This window comes from Camarhynchus parvulus, chromosome 4, assembly GCF_901933205.1.
Source record: "Camarhynchus parvulus chromosome 4, STF_HiC, whole genome shotgun sequence".
In the NCBI taxonomy this organism is placed as follows: Eukaryota; Metazoa; Chordata; class Aves; order Passeriformes; family Thraupidae; genus Camarhynchus; species Camarhynchus parvulus.
The window spans coordinates 57205084-57226137 of NC_044574.1; the positions used below are offsets into that span (position 1 = coordinate 57205084).

The following is a 21054-nucleotide window of genomic DNA, read 5'->3' on the forward strand; positions in this document are numbered from 1 at the left end:
CACCTCCTTGCAAGGTGCGCTGCAGACATTCAATAAACATTCTTTCTCCTCCATCATCCACAGCATTAATGAAATGAATGAATGCCAGAGCAAGCAGAGCCTCCTGCAGATCCCACGTGGTCCCTGGGCTGTGACAACTACACCTCAGCCTTAATCAGAGCTGTACCTACCCTGGGTTTCCCTGCTCACCATGGGCATTTTGTGGGAGGACACATCAGAAGCTTCACTCAAGCCCAGAGGTCATTAACTGTTGTTAGGCTTTTTCCATATGCATCTCCAAGTTGGCTCCAGGTGTCCTTCCTGAAGCCAACAGGCTTAATTTTGCTGTTTTCCCTTCTTCCTTTCCCAAAACCAATTCTACAACTTTGTGTCGTTCTCCCCCAGGCTGTCTTCTATCACCTGCATCAGAAGACAGCTCCCAAGAACTTGCTGGGCAGCCCTGTGCTGTCCTAAATTCACTTCCCAGAATAATACATGGTAGACAAAGTCCCACATTTCTCACTAAATACTTCCAATGATTGTGGCTGCTCAAAAAACCCTTCTCAGATTTGACCTCCACTTGTGCTACCTGGTTAGGAATATATATGGCAACAATGATTTTACTTTTTCAAAAATCACTTGCTATTGAGTAACTACTACTCAGCAAACTTATTATGGTAAGTTAAATAATAAGAGTTGCCAAAATAATAAGAGATGCCAATGAGTATTTTGGCCTGTATGAGAACACTGCACAGTACTGGAAAATAAATTTTTCCCTGTATAAAGGCAGCCCATAGTAAAACAAGAAACAGAAGTTTTCAGATAGATGTCAAGTGCCTTTCAAGACAGCCATTAGACATGAGCTCTTCTGCTTGCTTTAATTAACACCTTTCATCTTGAAGGTCCTGTAAACAACTGGCAAAATAATCAGTGCAGTGACTTCACAGGGAAAAGAAGTGGAATCTATGTGGCCACATCAATTTGTGCAAAGTCCTGCTGCTTAGCCTGAGAGGCTGGCCAATTCACCAGGAGTTTCACGGGATGCTCAGAAGGATAGGATCACATTCCCTGCCCAGTAAATACTGATGGTTAAGAAAAACTAAGACATGTACAACAATGCACGTGCTGCACATTTCACTTGTCCTGCTTTAGCCAGAAAACACACCATACACATGCTTGAGCATGTTTTTTTTTCAAATTTGCTGATTTGAAATTATTTGTTCTGCATAATAAATTACATTTTCAGCTCTAAAAGGGACTCTGCTACTAATGAAAACCGTGTGGCTGTTCAGGAGACAGCCTCTATTGCTGCACCACCGATCTGCACCACACGTGCAGGAGATGCAAACCTGCTTGGGAGCAGATCCAGAAAACTGCAATCAGTTGAAGCCACCCTGGCTATAATCCCATGGAAGGAACCAGAAATGTGGAAGCCTCTGTTCAATGGCTGTGGTGCAAAGTGGTTGTCAAGGCAGCTGAGAGCACAGGGAGAAGGCTGCAGGCAGGCAGGGGGATCTGAGGCAGGATGCGATGGATGGAAAACGTGCCAGAGCCGCTATCAGGCACTTTAGCACTGAATGATGGAGAACAAATTCTGCAAAATCTGTCTTGCTTTGGAGAACTATGCCAAGTACAGCCCACTTCTACAGCAGTCCAACTACCTCACCTTCCTAGAACGACTTCCACAAGTTGCCAGCTATCTGTCTCCTGCTATCAGAGTGCACAGAGCCATCCCAGTGGCTGACAGTCCCTGGCCCTCCAGAGAGCTCACACCAGGCACTTGTACCCACAAGACACTCTTTGTGGGAAGAATTAGCATGTTGGTGATAAGGAACTCAAATCAGTTACTAAAATCAATCTGCCACTCTGTCAAAAAAAAAACCAACAAACCAAACCCTTTCCTACCATCTATGAAGCTGTAACAGGTTGGATTTGTTAGAAGGACATCTCTCCTGGATCCTTTTGCATGCACCTGCATGGATTTTTACACAGCCATACACACGCACAGCCCTGCGTACACACACACACACACACACACGAGTATTTGGTTGAATCTTACTCCCAGACAAGTACCAGAAGAAAAATAAAACTAAAAGGGTGCTTTTGAGGACTGAGAGAGGCAGACTTTGCACAGCTTAGGGAGTACCTACAATTGTACCCTGCAGGCAGCAATGACTGTGTGGCATCTGCTTCCAGCCCCACTTTCCCCAAGCACATTTCACAGAAATTCTAAGACAGAAATGAACAGCAGGACCAAGTGCCTGATGGAACATGCTTTGGTAGTGAATTAAGTGCCACTCTCACTTTTCTACCCTGACAGGAAGCCAACAGGGGTCAGGGACTCCCATCATCAGGAAACAGAAGGAGGTATCCAATGTCTGGGATGGGCAGAGCTCATAACTCAGACCAAAACTGAAAGCAGATAACATGATCATCAGCACTGATAATGGGATAAAGCAAGGTGGGGAAAAAGCACTGTGGAAGTCAATTCCCATGCATGTGCACTCCCCCCCTGCAATTACACTGGCCATAAAAATTGCTGTTCCGTCACGGGGACAGAAACAGCTGCCAGGGGCTTGCAATACTCTTTCAGGCTTTCAAAAAAGTCTGAAATCCAGCAAACATGATTAAGGGAATGGAGCAGCTGTCATACAAGGAGCGCCTGAGAGAACTAGGGCTGCTCAGTATGGAAAAAAGGTGACTTGGTGGGATCTTTCCAACCTGGATAAATACCTGATGGGGTAAAATAAGATGAAGTCAGGCTCTTCTTAGTGATGCCAGTGGAGAGGAGGCAAAGGCACAAATTGAAACACAGGAAAATCCATTTAAACATAAGAAAACAATTTTTCTTATGGTGAGCAAGGTCAAACATTGGCACAGCTGGCTCAGAGATTGTCCAGAGTCTCCATTCCTGGAGATATTCAGAACCTGATTGACATAGCCTTGAGAGCAAGATGATTCTGCTCTGAGAAAGGGACTGGAATTAGACTTCATACCTCAGTCATTCTGTGATTCTCTCAAAAATAATAATCCATGGGTTCTGCTGTCCTGAATAAATTCAAAATCGATTGCTTGTAATCATGCTCTTAAGCCCAGGCTTTCATTTACAAATTCTAACATTTGAACATTTTAAGAAAGCCTTCCTTCAGTAAATAGGATTACCCACAATGTGGAGTTGGAGGCTTTTTGGCAGATGTAAGCAAACAACAGTAAGAAGGTGTGAATCATTCTAATTAACTCCATGGGTACATAGCAGGGAAGCTACACAGGGGCAATTTAAATGCCAACATTTCACTGCTGGTCACTTCAGTGGAAATTCACAGGGTTTGTGTGTTTCATAGTCCCCTGAGGCCTAAGGGTATTTTCCAGGGTGACAGAAGCAGCAGCGATCCCACACACAGAAATCAAACCCTCAAGGTGTCCCTTCATATCTCAGTGTGCTTACAGTGGTCTCATAGTGATGACCCAAAATTCAGAGCTGGTTGCTGTAGAAGGTTGCAGAAGTTTGGTTTCCTAAACTAAACTTCCAGAGCACAGGAAATCAGAACAGAGCACAAATACTGCCAGAAAACAGTGGATATGAGCACCTCTGCTGGTTGGACCAAAAGAGTTCTTGCTATCTACTTTCTAGATGCTTGGAGTCACGGAAAATTACAACATCAAGAGCTATATCGGCCTTAAAGCATCTTTGAAAAGGAATTAGGCAGGAAGATACATGCAAACTCATACTAAAGAATGTGGTATCTGCACAACACCACCACCGTGACTATTTATCAAATTCAAGCTAAAATTCTAAACCCTCAGGAGGTATTTTCCAGCTACAGTAACAGAAGAAAATAAACAAGATGAAGTGTGCTCATGGGCATGCCAATCTCACCCAAATGCTGAAATTTCACATGGTTGAAGGATACAGCCTCCCTTCACCCTGCTCACAACTACCAGTGAGAAAAGGAGATGAGTTCCCTGCTTGCCCTGCTGGGGCCCCACAGGTGCTAGTGCTGCTGTGAGCAGAGTGTGCAGAGATGAGGCCCTGGGAGCAGGCAGGTTTTCACCTTCTAATGTTATTGAAGTTCCAGTGGAATTACTGCTCTAGAGAAAAGGCCAGAGTGAGTATGAACAGGAACAGGAGAAACCTGCACATCTGCAGAATAGCCCTGCAGTTCCACATATTTCCTTAGATCCATAAACATAAAAATGGGCTGATCCCATTTATTACATTATCAATAAAAGAACAACTGACAGTGCCAATCTGCAGGATTTTTGCACTATGATTCCAAATTTCTACTGAACTAAGTACCATGCTACTGATTCTGAACAATCCTGAAGAGGAAGCACATCCTGTCTGTCATCCCACAGGTCAGTGCAGAGTGTGGACACACATGGCAGAGGAGGCTCTGATGCATTTCAAAAAGGGACTGGAGCTTTACTGGCTTTATCTCACTGAAACAAACCAACAACCAGTAAATTAAGCTGTGGCAGAATTTAAAAAGAGAGGACTACTCCTGGCTCCCTAAGACCTACATCTTCCAGTTCCAAGAGTTTATTTTAGCCATGTGAAATTCATTTACCACCATTGAAATTACAGTGTTGCAAGTGGTACTAAATTCTCACCAAAAAAATGGATTTAAAAAAAATTAATCCACTACAGATGGGATTATTTCAATATTTGGCATTGTCTGAAGAAGAACACCAGGTCCTTGATAAACAGAGAAAATAATGAAATATTATTACACTACACATAGATAGATATACATGGAGAAAAAAAATCCCAAAAAGCCATGGCTGAGGTTTTCACCAATATTAATGAACCATCCAGAAAAGGAATAATGAATATCACTCATCTGGCTTCCATGAAGGCAGGTTTGATTTACAAAACGAGTCAATGAGATGGTGGAAAACTATTAAAGTACATTAAAGACTGACTAAGGGTCAGGAAAAGCAGCATAAGATCAAGTTTTTAATTTATCCAGTGATCTGAACTGAACTCTATAGTCTGACATAAAGCTATTCTGTCAAAAGAAGAATCTTATAAAACAGGAGATGAAAATGTTCTTTTTTAAAGTGACTGTTTGACATAAAAATTTTAATTTCTTATCCCTACCTTTTGCTAGATTAAAAGAGGCATCATTCTTATAGGGAGCAGCTGAAATTATTGAAATGGTTTGGATATGACTTTGTAATAGATATTACTTTGATACCTGGTAACTTTTGAGCAAAGTGTGTTTGGTTGATGTAGATATCAAAACTATTTTATTTCCTTTTTGGAGTAAAAATGAAGTTATTTGGACAGTAAAACTAATACAGAAAAGTGCAATCTAATAATATAGTTATTAACATAGAAAATACCTTAAAAAAGTGAGAGAATCAATTCCCCAAATCTAACCAGTAAATTTGAACTACGTACCCTAGAAAACTCTGTCTTCCTTCCTCAGAGTATTAGGAATTCACCATAGATTATCAGGGAGATACCACGACTTCTGTGGGTCTGATGAGTCCCTTTCTGACAGCTGGTGGAGATTTCATTGTTAGTTCCTTGGATACCTGAATTAAAATCAACTCTCCTGCCTGTGATGCTGCTACTGATTAGGAATCCTCCACCCTTTTCAGGCCAAATCCATCACAATATCATTATTTATTTAGGATTTTTCCCCCTCCCCTAAATGCCCTGATCAGTGCATTGCATTCACACATCTTTTAATATTCTTTCCTAATTATTTCATACTCCTTGGGGGATCTTATCTACTCAATGCCCTACAAAGAGTGCTCTGCCACTTAAAGACCCGAATTTGCAATTTTCTTATAAACTGGCAATAAAGTGAAGTGGTTTGTGCTGAGGGGGCCACTAAGCTTAAGTCTCAAGGACTGAACTTTGGACCCATCATACTTAAAAATCCTCTTTAATAGCTTCAACACACACACTTACACAAAACCCCCAAACAAACCAGAACTGCATTAATGGAAACAATATCAATATGCAGAAATTTCAGAGTACTAAAGAAATCATCTTGAGAGCCAGAATAACAAGTGAAACAATTCAAATTACAAGGTCATATGCCTAAGAGTGTAGGAACAAGAATTTCTGTTGCATGCTGAAATAATCAGCTGAAATTATAAAGGAAAAGAAAAACATGTTACTATTTGACCAGCAAGAGAGACACCAGCATGTTCTAGTTACAAAGCTGTGATTAATCAGGACAGGCATTTCCAATATGCACTCAGAAGATTGCAGGCTGCTGAAAAAGTCAGGGATAAAACCTCCTATGAAAGAGCACATATAGCTCTGACTACTCGTATTTGCAGAAATTAATGCCCCTAAACAGAGGCAGAAAAAGCCTAGGAAATGGAAACCCTGTCGTTTCAAAAACCCAAAAGACTGGCTGGCTCACTTTCCCAAAATGAAGGCAGGATTAGAGGAATGTAAGGAATGGCACATCAGATGGTGAACATCTCAAGGAAGAAGAATTATCAAAGTTGAAGGACAGCACTTGTGAGATAACAAAAGTAGAACTTGCTGTGAATAAATCCAGGCTGGAAAGAGAGTGGTCCCAGTTCTTCAAAGGGGTGAGCTTCTGAAACAGCATCCTCATAAAAATAATAAGGATGATGGGGTTTAAGATGGAGCTTGGTAATGAATAAGACTGCATAATGTTACCTAGTACAGAAAGGAACTGAATTTGACACATGAAATATCTTAGTGTCCTATGTTCCTGTCACTTTTCCCAATTCCTCTGCAGCTAGGGTGCCAAAAAGTCTGCAGACAGAAAGTTGGCAGGAGTCTGGGGACACGGTGCCCATTTTGGCGCTCACTTGAGAAGCAGCAACCGCGTACGTGGGGTCCCACCAGGGCCCCTGGACTGGGAATTGCCTATCACTTTCTTATGCTGCTCTTTTCTGCTTCTTACTGTCCTGTTTCAGGGGTGGAGTAACACAAAACAAATCTCAAGCAAAAGCATTTTTATGTGGGAGACCACATCCACACTTCCACAGCATTTTCTGTAATGCTTTCTGTAGGCCTTGCACAATGGTTTGTTTCTGTTCCTTAACGCTGCTCTTCGAAGGGATAAAATGTTTCCAGAGCTATCCATAGCAGTACATAAGCTATTTCTTCTGGCAAGGCTGAAACTATATAGGAAATTTACCTGTGGGTATTCTGCTGCTCTTTTACATGAATATAATATTTGTAATTGATTACAAATTTAAATCACATTCTTGGTGTTACTATGAAGTTGCACTTCAGGCCCAAGAATTTGTTGTGAAGCTAAGAAAAAACAACATATTTGGAATGATAAGAGTTGTTCCAAAAAATAAAAATGTAGTAGAAACTGGCATTTTAAGATTTTCAGCATACTTGCTACTATTATATATCACTCTTATAACCAAAGAGCAATACCAATAATCAAGGTTCCACAAAACAGATTATGGAGCAGCACAAACATATGAAAGCCCAGTTCCTCAGAAGCCTTTCTAACACTCCAGGATGATCTAACCAACAAGATACTTTACATCATTTAAGCAGAAGATCAAACATGTCACCAAAACCCACTCATACTTCTGTGGCCTCGCTGAAAGTGAAGTCTTAGAGAGAATTGAAATTCTTGTGCATTTATCTCGGTATGATGTCAGACTCTTGCTGCTAGAGGCCGTGTCCTCTGAGGTATTGAGCCCTGCCTGAGGAGTCTGTGAATTCTCATCTTTCATCTGGGCATATGAATATTCCATGTTATGCCAAGGTCAAAAGCCAGGATTGAAAGTGCTAACCTGGTTTACATTTTAATACTTAAAAGCACCACACCTGATCTAGTTCTCCTCACCCAGAGGTACAGAATCCACCGCTTCCTCGCAGAAGTGCGTCTGTGCACAGCCTGGAGACCCTTGTCCTTATCCTACAATTTTTTTCTTCTTGCTATGCATATTTACCCTTAGACAGCATCTAGCTCTTACCCTCATCTGCCACTTTGCAAGCTGTCAAATGACTATTCAAGCATTAAAAAAAATGAAGGGTCTGTTAAATTGTAAATTAAATGACAGTCTATAGATGAAAATTAGCAGTAACGTGCCCAAAAGTTTATTGATTGCTAAGAAAAGGTGAATAACCCCCCCTACAGCTGACTGTGTAATTACTGACCTTTAGAACCCCAGAGCTATTAATTTAAGAACAGATAGCAATGAACTAGCAAACGACTTATTTTTCAGCAGGATAGTGAAGGCACATATCAAGTTTTTGCATGTGTTCAGTGCGACCTTGAATAGCATTACTACATGCCTGTATTTTCCATTTTAATGCAGAATATAACCCAAGCTATATCTGGACATAAAATGCCTGTCAACTAGTTCAGAAAATCAGTGGTAAGGCACCCACAGACACTGTGGCCTTTCAGTACATTTGAAGAACTCCACATCCTTCCAGAAAGGTTCTAAATTACTGCTAAAGGCAGGAAAATTGTATTGCCAAGCTCAGCCACCCCAGTACATGTCCTGCAAATGTTTCATCTGTACTCCAGAGACGGAGATGGAAATGGCCAGGAACAGGAGAATAGCAGACAGTAATTCAGCATCAGTACAGAAGCAGACACACACACACAAAAACCTCTCAACTCTCTTGATATTGCTAAATTTAATCTGCTATAGACTATTGCACAATTCATAGAAACAGCAGTCCAAAGACTATTAACACAAATGCTCCAGCAATATTTAACTTTTCCCTTTTTCTTCTAAATAATCAGCACTTATCATAATGGACAAATAGCTACCTTTTGACAAAGCAAACTATATTTTAAGAGCATTGGTCTGGTGGTGGAGTTTACAGTAAGAAAATGTAAAAAATATCTGTTAACTGGAAGTAATGAAAGCAAAAGGTATCTGACCTGGTGCAGACGTCCTTCCATGAAGAGCAGTCTCGTTGGGCAGGAGATCTTTTGAGTTGGAAGTGAATGGTGATTGTCTAAATGTGTCTTCAGAAAAGAAAGGGCTATAGGAAAAAACAAGATGCCTTTTTTTAAAGAAAACACCAGTTAACAAGAGAAGAAGTAAATATGAATTTTGACCTCAACATCTTAATATTGTAAGAAATACCATCTTGTTAAAGAAACAGTTTCACTTACAGAATTCATGCTGAAAAATAGGCAGACCATGAGGCAGTGTGCTTTGGTAAAATTGCATTTCAGAGTGAAAAGTGAAGACATCAGAAAAGGCTTTTTGCTACATTTAAACATCTCACATTTGCTATAGCACAATACAATATGGATCATTAAAACTAACACTTCAAAAATTTGCATTCCATTGTCATATCTGGAGAGGGCAATCAGAAAAGGTAAAAAATATTATTATTTAATAATCTCAAGCATACAGTAGTCATCTTTAAAACAAAACTTTCAAATATTAGGTTAAGATGCTGACTAGTTCTATTCTGACATGGCCTTCCATGAATGAAACTGCATCCATGAATTTGATTTTTAAAGCAGGAAACAATTCATAAATTGAACAGGTGTATCCCAAAGAGCACAAAGCACAAAAATTACCAGCTACATGATTCCAAAAAGAATATTTTGCTTTAGTTTTAATTAACAAGCAAAGTTAAAAAGTTAATTTCAACAGTGAAATGGCATCCCTCTCAAAGTATTTGATTTCTGCTCAATTAAAGATCATAACAGAAATAAGAATTCCTTGTCTGCAGTACAGATAGACATCAGCAAGAGGTACATAAAAACATTCAAAATTGAAAACTGCAGTCTTTCTTGGAAAAATGCTTTCTAAGGGAATGTATTCCACCTGCATGCAAACTATCAATTTCTTCCAAGCAAAGCAAGAATCACTTTAAATCTGATCTCTCCCAGACTGAGAATCCTTAACAGGCTGGTGTACAGTGGGTGTTTTAAAGGTGCAGAACAGGAGGCCAGGCCATTTCTGCAGCCTTTTCTTACTCAGGAATAAAATCCAAGAATCTTTTCAGGATAAAGGCCCTACTATGAAGCCTTACAAGGTGTTGCACAGCAGGTAGTCCAGACTCAAAGTATGTGCCAGCTGCACCAAGCTGACTTCACCAGTCCAGATACCCAAAGTTTCTGTCCAAAAGGCATCACTTGCCTGTGCTTTCCCTCATGCAGTTTTTCTGCAGAGAGTGAACAAGGTGTCTCCACAAAGTCACTTGTATTCTTAGTCAGATCTCTTCTGCCTCAGGGAAACTTGTTGGTAATTAGTTGACTTGATTGCAAAACACTTTTGGCAACCATGTTGTTTTAATTTCCTATTAAGTTTTTTGGACACTATTGATTTTGTGCTGTTCCATATTTGACAGTTAATGGGATATTTTGGTATTTCTACAGAAGTCTGAATACATCCATAAGCAGTCAGCATTAGGCTGTGCTGAAGGGGAAGGTGTGAACTTGCTCCAAACCTGAACAGTTTGGTGAATGCCAACACCTGAACAATGCAGGATATTCCAGAAAACAAGTGACCAGGATAAACCAAAACAGCTCCAACACACATGTGCAAAACTTAACTTCTTCCAAGACTCACACTCCCACTCAGGGGTGACATAATACAAAACAGACTGACACTGTATAAAAATAGGCCATGATTTATTGCAACATTCCTCTCACTGTTTAATAATGATCTGAAAGAAAAACAGCAATAAAAATGTTTTATTACTATTGTAACTCTTCAAAATCTTGTAATCCGCTCGGGTTTCCATATTGGTCTTCCTGCTTGTGTCTTACATTCAGTCACTGGGACACTGCTTACTGCTGCTTCTAAGCAAAACAGATGGTACAAGGTTTATCTATTTCAGGTTGGGCCATAGATCATGAGCAGGTGCTGTTGAAGGCCACATCATGTCATATCCCAAGGATTTCCCTCTCCTCCACTGGCCTCTGGCAAATTACAGAACCATCCTTGGATACCTCTTCTCTGCCTTCCTCTAGGATGGCAGCAGTCTCTTCAGAGGAGGCCCTATTGTTATTTCTATTCCAGCAGATCTGTCCTCTGATTCCCAGTGTAAAGTGTGGAGGGAGGAGCTCCTGCTTCTTAGCAAGAAATTACACATTGTCTTCAATCACTGTGCAAAGTCCTTTCTGATGAAGGTTAAGCTTTAGGATATTTTTTATTTTTCCTCTGGCTGCACTTTTCCAGTTTCATGGCTACACAGTTCTCTAGATGAAAGAAACTTATCTTGGCATCTTATGCTGGTGTACTCACTTCCAGATCACTTGCTTCTCCACTTTCTGTCTTCTCATCACAGATGGCAGGCTCTACCATCTCACTCAGCCACTGAACTGTGAGGAATCCTTGCCAGCTCTGGCTGCTTAAGCAAAGTCATATGGAAGTATATGCTGGCAAAGTCCAGGAATACTCACAGGAGGAACAGCAACAGATAGGGGACAGTTAGAAATGCTAATAAAGAATAAGACAGCAAAAAGTGTTTGTGTACCCATCTTGCTGGGGGTTTGCTGATTTAAGCCTCAGCACTGACACAGCTAAATCTTTGTGCTTCCAGCTACTCACAGGTGGACAACACTGACCTCACCTTGGCTCTCTGCAGCTGTCAGCACATTTCACACAGCAATTGTGATCCAAATGCCTTTCTGTCATTACTCCAGATGTGGGTTGGTGAGCCAAACTGCAACGCCACATGTTTTCTTAATGCAGTCCAAGTGCCTCTATCCTCCACTGGCTGCTCCATCACATTCTATTTTTAAGAAGGCGTCATACCCTCACCAGTAAAGACTTCCAGCTGTTTATTTGGTTTGGGGTGGGTTGGTTTGTTTTTTGGCAAGGTCTTTCAAGCCAATCTGTTTGAACTCACAGGATTTAGTAGATTCACTCATTTCCCCTCTTTAAGAATATGTCCTCATTCATGTCTTCTTCTGCTGATAAATAGGCAAGATAAGAAAAGCACCCAGAGAAACTGAACCAGGCACTCAGCATTTCATGCCCTGATGGGTAGCAGCCACTGTAAGGATGTCTCAGTAAAGCTCAACACAAGTTTGACAACAGCCAACTGTGCTATCCTCTTAAAAGTTGGCAGCCAAAAGAAGGGCAAGTTATCTTTGAACTGTCCTCAACCTTTCCAATTGGGATTATCTTTGCTAGATCCAAAAGTAGCTCTGGATTCTCACACCAGTCCTGCTGGTAACATCATGAGACACTGAAATCTATTTTCAACTATTTGTCAGCCCGTCCCTGCAGCGCACCCTGGATGGTTAATGAGTAGTTGGACAATATGTGCATTTCTCTCTGTTGGTGTCTCAGGCTTCTGCTTTTTAAGCAGCACAGAAAGGCTGAGCAGGCTGCATATCTGACAAATTCCCACACTAGCAAATATGGGAAGCATTCACTGTAACCAGAAGCCAAAAGCGCAATTGAATTATCTTTCAACTTGTAACATCAAAAAGTCCCTAATGTACACTTACTGAGCTGGTCAGTTTATTAAAAACAAGTTATTTATTGCAGCTCCATGAATGAATTGGATAGGCCTAGAAATTTAAGTACAATGTATTTCAGAGACCTTTTCTTTGCAACTGAAATTCTTTTCCATTCTGTCTGGGCAAAGTTGTTATAAGTTACCACTGAGAACTTCTGTAAAGGAGCTGCAGAGGCAAGAAGCTCTTACTCCATCTTTGAATGAACTCTTCATCACTTCAGTGTGCTCAGTCTCCAACTCATCCACAACAATTAGGGAACTTTCAGGTAAGAAATATATCCCTGTCAATTCCTGCCTACTCCTCCTACCCTACCAAGGGCTCCTAAGTCTTTACCAATTGCAGATACCACTTACTGCACAAGGGTTTTAAATGTTTCCATAGGGACACTTCACCTTGCTGCTCACGGATACATAAACACCTTGTGGGCTTGTTCCCAGCCACAGTGCTGTAAAGTGCACATCTCTTTAATAGCACAGGCCACAATAGGATCATGTATTTAACTCCTGCTTAATTTAAATTATTGTAATAATGTAACTGTAATCTTTAACACATCTTGTTAGCACTGTCTTACAGTCTGACTTTTAAAAATTCATCTCTAGAATGTATTGAGATTACAGAAATACTAAATTGAAATTTTTCTAAAGAAATCTAGCTAGACATAAAACAATCAAAATCACCTCTTCTTACATTGGTCCATGTCTTAAAATCCAGTTGTCAGCCTGGTCTTCCCTCAAGCACTGCATATACCATATAGTTTCTTGTAAGTTTCAGTTTTTGTTGAAAAAAATAGAATAAATAATCCTTAAAATGATGTGTGACTACTTGATCAGAGGAGAACAGACAAAAGCCCCTGGGCCTTTTTGACTTATGAACCCTAAACAATCAGATCTATAGTTGTAGCTTTTCAGATATGAGCTCCATTACTCATGGAAGTATCCTACATTTGTACTATCAGGTCACATTTACAGGAGACAGGTTTGAGTTCACAAGGCAAAAGGAGGCAATGCTATTTACAGAGCAGCTGTAACCATGGGCAGTACTCACCTGGCTGTAGTTCTGATGGTGTTATCTTTATTGTGGTTGTGCTCTTTGCTCACCTTTTCTGCAGAGGAACACACATGAGTTTTGTGATTAGCATATGCCATATGTTCTCTATCAAACTTTATTCAGCAGAACTATTTTAATGCTTTCAGGTACCAGCATTACCCTAAATTACCCTGGGTAAATGGTTCCAGCATTATTAGAGAATGGGCATGACTTTATTTAAATTAACACCCAACAAGTTTTTTCAGCTCCACATGTCAGTGTTAGAACTCCATGCAGAGCATGCAATGCCAGTGTTCACTGAACACAGTGCTGGTCCCCCTGCCTTTGTGTGACAGATGAGGTTCACCTTCTTTGCCAAGGGAAGTGGGCAGTGCAGCCCCAGGAGTGCTGCATCCTGCAGCCACTGGCCACTTAGGCCAGGAACTGCCATCTGCAGATTCCCCTCTACAGGGATCAAAGCAGTTGTCACAAATTATTTAATTAGCTTTCAAAAATACAGGAGCTGAACTCTGGCTTTTCCAGCTCAGCTGAAATACTGCGAGCCTGACCTGGCTGCCACAGTGCTTTAAAGCATATGCAGACTGTGGGGGACATTTGGCAAGGCCTCTGTGTTTCAAGTGTGACGGCTGAAAGATTCCTATTAGTTTTCAGCCCCGGTGATCTCACAGTTTCATAGAACTTTGGGGTCACACAAAAAAATCCGATTTTGCTCTTTAATTCCAGCTACGGAGCAGTTTGCGCTGGATTTACCTGATAGCTGGAAGAGCAGCTCAGATGCCATCTTCACTGATATGTCCTGGCTGAAGAGGTTTCTCTCTGGCAGCACACGGCCCTCAGGTGCCTTCTGGTCGCGCCCCAGTAAAGTGCCGTAGCCAACGCTCTGCCCGGGTGACACCGAAGCCTGCGAGTCCTGGATGTCAACTTCCATTGGTTCTTCCTTTATCTTCACCATCTGGGCTTCCTTGAAACTCTCAGCTGCAAATATGTATTCAAAAAAAAAAGAAAAAAAAAGAAAAGAAAAAAGAATAAACAACCGCCATAATTATTTAATTAGGCTGTAATTTTTCAGAGTGCTCAAAGCAGAAATCACAATTACCGAGTTATAATTTGTGCACCGCATCCCTGCAAATGGGAAGGGAAGCAAGCAGCTGACAGCCTCAGTATTCTTCTGGCTGTTATAAATAGAAGCAAACTCTTGAAAATAATTTTTCAAACTAGAAAGCAGAAAACAGTTGCATATTTGCAAATATGAGAGTTACATCACTTTCTATGAATACTGTGTGTGTGATGACACACTAGTTAGTGAAGCTTTGTTTCTATTTATTAAATGAAGTTGCAGCTCCACCCCAGCTCTCCTGAGGTGGGCACTGAAGGCCTCTTACAAACTCCAAATTACTCTGTTTCAGTAGAAGTACCAGCACCTACAGTCAGAAGTACCAGTATGGGGATAGGGGCAGATTAGGGAACCTCATCTTCTCCTCTTTCTCTTTTATGGAAAATTCCAGAAAACCATGTGAAGAACCTGTTCATTACACCTGCACAAGCTTTCTAGACGACAGGAATATTCTGGGGCTTATGCTTTTGTCAAGGCTGACAGATATTCCCTCATGCCTTACAAGGTCCATTAACCTTAATGAACAGTTTTCTTAAGTCCATATCATCCCCTTCTTGCCTTCCTCTCCAGTGTCCTAGGTCTAGAAAACAAAACCATAGTCTAGAAGCCAATTTCTAGAAACCCCAGAGACAGCATAAAAAAGGCAATATGTCTTGAGAACCAAGAACATAAATAAATGCACGAACAGAGTTAAATACCAGGAGGAACATCCAGGTAAGGAATCATTCCAACAAAATTTGTTTGTTCTGGTTTTCCCATCCTCTCTAACTCACACGTGAGTGTGTCAGCTTCACAGATTTTATTCCACATGTGAAAGATTCAGGCCTTTCATTTTCAATTGCCCAGTATTCCAATGGATCTCAGAGGCACCAAAACATGGTTTGGTTATCCCCAAAAATGTTTTCAGCTTATTCAGCTGGTTGGTGTCATGTTGGTTGGTGTCGCCTCCAGCAAAAGATGGACAGAATCCCTTTATCATGAATGCATCAGCATTCTACCTAAAATTAAACTAATATGTATCACCAAGTCCTTTTACATTACCTTGGGTTTTGCCTCTCTCCACATTTCTGGAATAGAGAAAAAGTGGTTTTACTTCCTACAGCTCTTAAAAAAAAATAAAATTTGAAGCCAGGAGATAAACGCCACTTGGATAAGTTCCAGGAACAATTTACATGAAGTGCTTTCAATCTTTGCTTATGACATTTCTTGACCTTTAAAAGACACATCTAAACATTGATAAAAATCTTTACCCTCTACTATCCACAGATACATCTCAGACTTCAGAATTTTTTATAGTGAATTCTCAGCTGAAGACCAGTTAGAAATATCATAATGCCTTTTTTTTGTCCTGTTAAGAAGATTTTTCTCTTTTTAAAATTTTGTTTAAAGCTTCTATTAGTCTCTTATTATAAAAGCACAGAATACTGCATCTCTGTTAAAAAGTGTAAAAATAGCATGCTGTGCATTGAAAGTGAGCACAGAGCAGCAAAGGAACGCATCAGGTAACAGTGTCAATCAAAAGCTCAGGTAACTCCACAAACAAATGAGTTCTTCAGATGTCTGACAGACTGAGCTCTGCACCCAGCTGCCAAATTTAGGTGCAGAGTCAAGCTGACCTTTGCTGCTCTCTCTGCTTTTAAAATATTCTTTCTATTTCTGTTCCTGCTCCACACAGTTTAATTCCCTGTCCTGCAAGTGCTTTTGTATCAGACAAACTGACAGGACCCCAACTAAGGCAAGAGTCAAGCAATACCAGTGACCTTCTCTCCCTCACCATCAGTGAGCACTGCAATTGCCTTAACTACATCTACATATTTGATCATTTCCTTTGACCTTTATCCTTCCAGCTGCACCCTTTTGATCTGACAGAATGTCCCTGCCAAATGTGAATTCTGTCATACTCTAAATCCCCAAAGCAAACACACAAAGAGAAGACTGAAGGAGGGTTTCTGATAATTTTACAAGAGCTAATGAAGGGGAAACACAGTCAGTCTGTCCCACAAGAAGCAATCATAGGCATAAAATCCTGCTGTGCTAGATCTTGTGCTGGCAAAATACTGTAATTAAGGTTATGCCAATACCTGTCTCACCATATAGGCAGTCCAACTCCAGCTTCTTGAGGATTATTTTCCCTTCTGTGCTGTTCATTGTGGACTAAGGTGATAGCCCTTATTTCTTTACATAGGTATCTCACATGATTATAGCACAGCTAAAGTTTTTCAAGTCAAGTACAGGCACACAAAAAGGTCTCCTGCTTTAAATAACGAAATCATTTTATCTTTGACTTTTATAAGAGACCTAGTAGGTGAGCTGGTTAAATAATCTGCAATGTATCAGAATATGAAGTTAGTATATGACAGTCAGGTTTTATTCTTCAGGTCAGATTTCTATAATGGTACAGCAAAATCTGTGGGCTAAAGAGAGTCAAACAGCTCAGAAGGTATCCAGACCATGATCTCCAAAACACAGTCTGCTATTCATTCAAAACTAACCTGGGTGAGGCTCAGAATAACAGCACAGCAGTACTGAGACACTTCATAGGGCAAAAGATGAACTATATCACCCAATATGTCGTTTTCTGCTATTAACTGTGTGATACAGAAACACCTTAACAAAATGAGAGGAAACTATTTCATACTTGGATGTACTTTATCAAGCCACAGAGATGCTGTTTCTTTACAGAGCTGTATAACTTTTAACCATCTTATCTACAAAAGCCTTAACGAGTGTCATGCTATTCACATTAAGCAAGATCATTTTCCACATCAGATACGAAAAATAGAGCACTGGACAGGCTTGTTCCAGGAGGAAGCAATTTCTTCCACAGTTTTCAGGTTCCACAGATGTAAGGAATCACAAAGTAGTGATTCTTGCTAAAAAACCCCTCCAAACCTAGAAAAGCAGAAATGTAGAACAACTCTTGTGCTGAGTAAGGCCTAAAAACCCTAAAAGCTCAGGGTTTTTAAAAAACATTTACTCCTGAAAGCCTGACAGTGTCACCTCTCTAAGGTGCAGCAGTAAGAGCACTTCTGGAATTTAGTCTCAGACAACACCGTTCTACAGCCTGGAACAGAGGCTGGCCAGTTCTAGAAAGACCTTACTCAATCTCTCTGAAAGTTGGGACTATCACATTCCAGCCCCAATTGAGCACAAGTCAGCAAAGTGCCCTTGTGGCACCCAAGGCCAGCCCTATCTCAGGCCCCATTATCAGATCTGCAGCCATCAGGCAGAGGGAGGGAATTCTTATCCTCTGTTTGCACTTGCGAAGCTGCATTTAGGGGTTTGTGCCCAATCTGGGGCTGCCCCAGTACAGGGCAGACACTGACATCCCCAGAGCACGTTCAGTGGAAGGCAACCAAGGTTGTCAGAGGGCCGCTGCAAGACAGAAGAGGAGATCAGCTGTGAGAACTGGGTTTGTTCAGCCTCAAGAAAACAACACTAAGGGGACACTTTATTGCTGTCAACAGCTCTCTAAGGAATAAACGGAAGGTGCAGAGAAGCTCAAGTCAGATTTCTCTCATAAATGCACAGTGATCGTACGAGTCAACAGACAAGACAGAACATGGGGAATTCTGTTTATAGATACGGGAAAAAGAATTCCCATTGGGATGGGGAAATGCTGACAGATATTGCTGAGAGAGGTTGGGCTCTCCATCCCTGAACACATTCTAAACTTGGTAAGACCCTCAGCAGCATGCCTGGCTTGACCTGCTCTGAGCAGAGGTCTGGAATAGATGACCCTTGAGGTGCCCTCCAAACAAATTTATTTCATGAACCTTCAGCACTAGGCCAGCTGCAGGTTCATCCTGCAGAACTTTCAAAAGGAAGATAAGACTTGTTCTAAAGCAGCACTAGAAACTTTTCTTAATGCCCACTCTGAACTTCCCAAACTGCAGCTGGCAGCTGTTACCCCTTCTTTTACCATCTGCCAGGAGGGAGAAAAGTTTAATTCCACCTCTTTTCCAAGTCTCCTTCAAGTAGGTGCAGGCTGCAATCCAATTGGCCTTTAGATCTCCTGTGCCAGACTGAACAGGCTCAGTTCCCCAACGCCTCCCAGCACAGGGAAGCCATGACCTGATGGAACTGATCAGAAGGTTGGAACACTTTCCCCGTGGAGACAAGCTGAGAGAGCTGGGGTCGGTCAGCCTGGAGAAGGGAAAACTTCAGGGAGACCTTACAGCAGCCTTCCAGTACTTAGAGCAGGCTTGTGAGAGAGCTGAGTTCAGACTGTTTAGCCTGTTGTGACATGAGAGACAGTGGTTTTAACCCAAAAGAAGGTAGAGTCAGACTATATATAAGGGAAGAACTTTTTACAGTCTGAGTGTTGAAACATGGGAGCAGGTTGCCCAGAGAGGTGGTAAATGGCCCATTCCTGGAAACGTTCAAGGTCAGGTAGGACGGGGCTCTGAGCAACCTGATCTTGATGAAGATGTCCCTGCTTGTTGCTGGGTTGGACTGGATGACCTTTAAAGGTCCCTTCCATCCCAGACCATTCTGTGATTCCATGCAGCACTCACATGCTCTGGAAGGGATACTGAACCCTTCCTAAAGCAGCACACTCTGCTTTTCCCATTATTTGAGATAGAAGTCAAAAATAAGGGATAGATTTCATAAAGAACACAAGTCATGCAGGAAATATTGCTTTGGCTGACACAACAGCAGTCCAACAACCTTGCATTGCCAAAATCAAATGAATACTTATTAAATCATTCCTGTTTCTTCCCACCAATTTATTTACAACTTCACCCTGTGACTAAAATTCAAAGTTGTTTGTATTTGCTGAAATGCCCATCAGCTTTACAAATCAACTTTTTGAATCAATTTAGAGAAGAAGAAAGCCTTTCCCATATGTCTCATAAATTGGACTCATGTACCAGTCTCCACAATGAAGCAGACAGGGGTAAATAGTGGGTCAACTTGTACCAACTTCAAAAGCTCTCAGCACGGAGAATCAGGCGTTTTGTTATGCTAATTGTTCTGATTTGCTAGAAACAAACATGCCCTAAAACAGCTTAAATAAAACCTCAGAGGTAGGGAACAGTTGGCAAGCCCTGAAGGTTCTGCTACAGAGACACAACAAGGAACATCTGACGTTCCCTAGGGCGCTGTGCTCGATGCTTTATTTTGCTAGTATTTTTTTCAAACTTCTGTTTTATATAAGACAATGTCAATGAATCAATGTAACAGGATCCTGCATTAAAAAAAATCATTAAATGGCTCATATTTATTAAAGTGGAACCTCTGAACTCCCATGTTACAGAATTTTGCAACTACAAGCTGCTTCACAGAAATGTGATCCAAGGAAAAAAAATGGAGCTAATTAAAGCCATAAACTAATTAGAGTTGTGACAGACATCTGCTGCCCCTTCCATTTAAATGGTAGGATGATGGTGGTACCTGCAAGACCCCACTTGAACAATCTGGTTAAAATAAAAACCAAAACGAGAAAAAGCCCCAACAAAACCCACTTGGCTAGTAGCAGGGTTTAATCTGGGAATGTGACTTGCCATGGCTTGCCATTTCTCTACTTCCCACAAAGAAAAAGTCTTATTTTGGACCATACACTTCCCCACTTATGTTCTGAGCTCCTACAGAAGCCCCAAGGAACAAAAGACTGCCCTGTATTTTCCCTTCCCTGCCCGTTATTGAGGCTTTCCAAGCCAGGATGAAAGTCTTGACAGCTCTCCTGAATCAATCCAGGAGCAGGGACTCCCATGAGGTACAACAGGGATCTCCAGAGACAGCAGCCTAACTCCACACAGGCACTTCCCAGAGCAGTCCACAATGTTGTGGAAAATGAATATGCAGCAAGATTAATTCTGATCTTCACCTTATGCTAAAATTGCACTATCATTCTTTTCTCCTTGTTTCACTCTTTTTAAATAGTTGTTCTAATCCATGTGATTTCAATCAAATGTATGATACAGCATCAAAAAAATTAATGACAAGGCATGAAATACAAAATTACCATACACATTTTTAAGTGGATATAGGCTTAATCAAAAAAGAAACCAACCCAAAAACCCCATCACAGCCCTCCCCTGTAATAACCAGCTGTTCCAAAAGAAGAAGTATCATATAATTAGCTGTAATAAATGGAATTGATCAGGAATGCTTTTGGACTCAGTTGTAGGCAGCACCTCACTTTGTGTGCTGAGGTCATGAAGCAAGTCTGCACTAATTGCATGTGCTGATAACCCAAAATTAAGACACTTTGCTGGTACTGGTATATTACAAGAAAACACTGTGTGACCTGAGGGTTGAAGAACAAAAAATCCAAAGGAACCAAAGGGTACAAAATGTCATGCACTTGCTTGGGTTAACAAGGAGATGTGCAATACATGGGGAACTGACCCACGGAAAAAGGAGGGGAGGAAAGCAACCTGAGTTACATGCAAAATGAACACATTTCAAAAATAGGATAGATCTGAAATAAAGGTAAATGTGATTCAGACAACATTTCTGGGAAAAACAAGGACATACTAATGTCCCTGA

The 21054-nt window shown here is 41.0% G+C and overlaps 1 protein-coding gene across 1 annotated transcript in view; it reads right to left on the bottom strand.

Moving 5' to 3' along the window:
- Positions 1 to 21054, bottom strand: part of ZNF827 (zinc finger protein 827) — a 100784-nt gene that overhangs the window by 23874 nt on the left and 55856 nt on the right. The window contains exons 6-8 of the mRNA XM_030948364.1: positions 14196 to 14420; positions 13443 to 13500; positions 8844 to 8947 (exon numbers count right to left, since the gene is read on the bottom strand). Coding sequence (XP_030804224.1) covers positions 8844 to 8947; positions 13443 to 13500; positions 14196 to 14420 — 387 coding nt within the window. The remainder of the gene's footprint in view (positions 1 to 8843; positions 8948 to 13442; positions 13501 to 14195; positions 14421 to 21054) is intronic.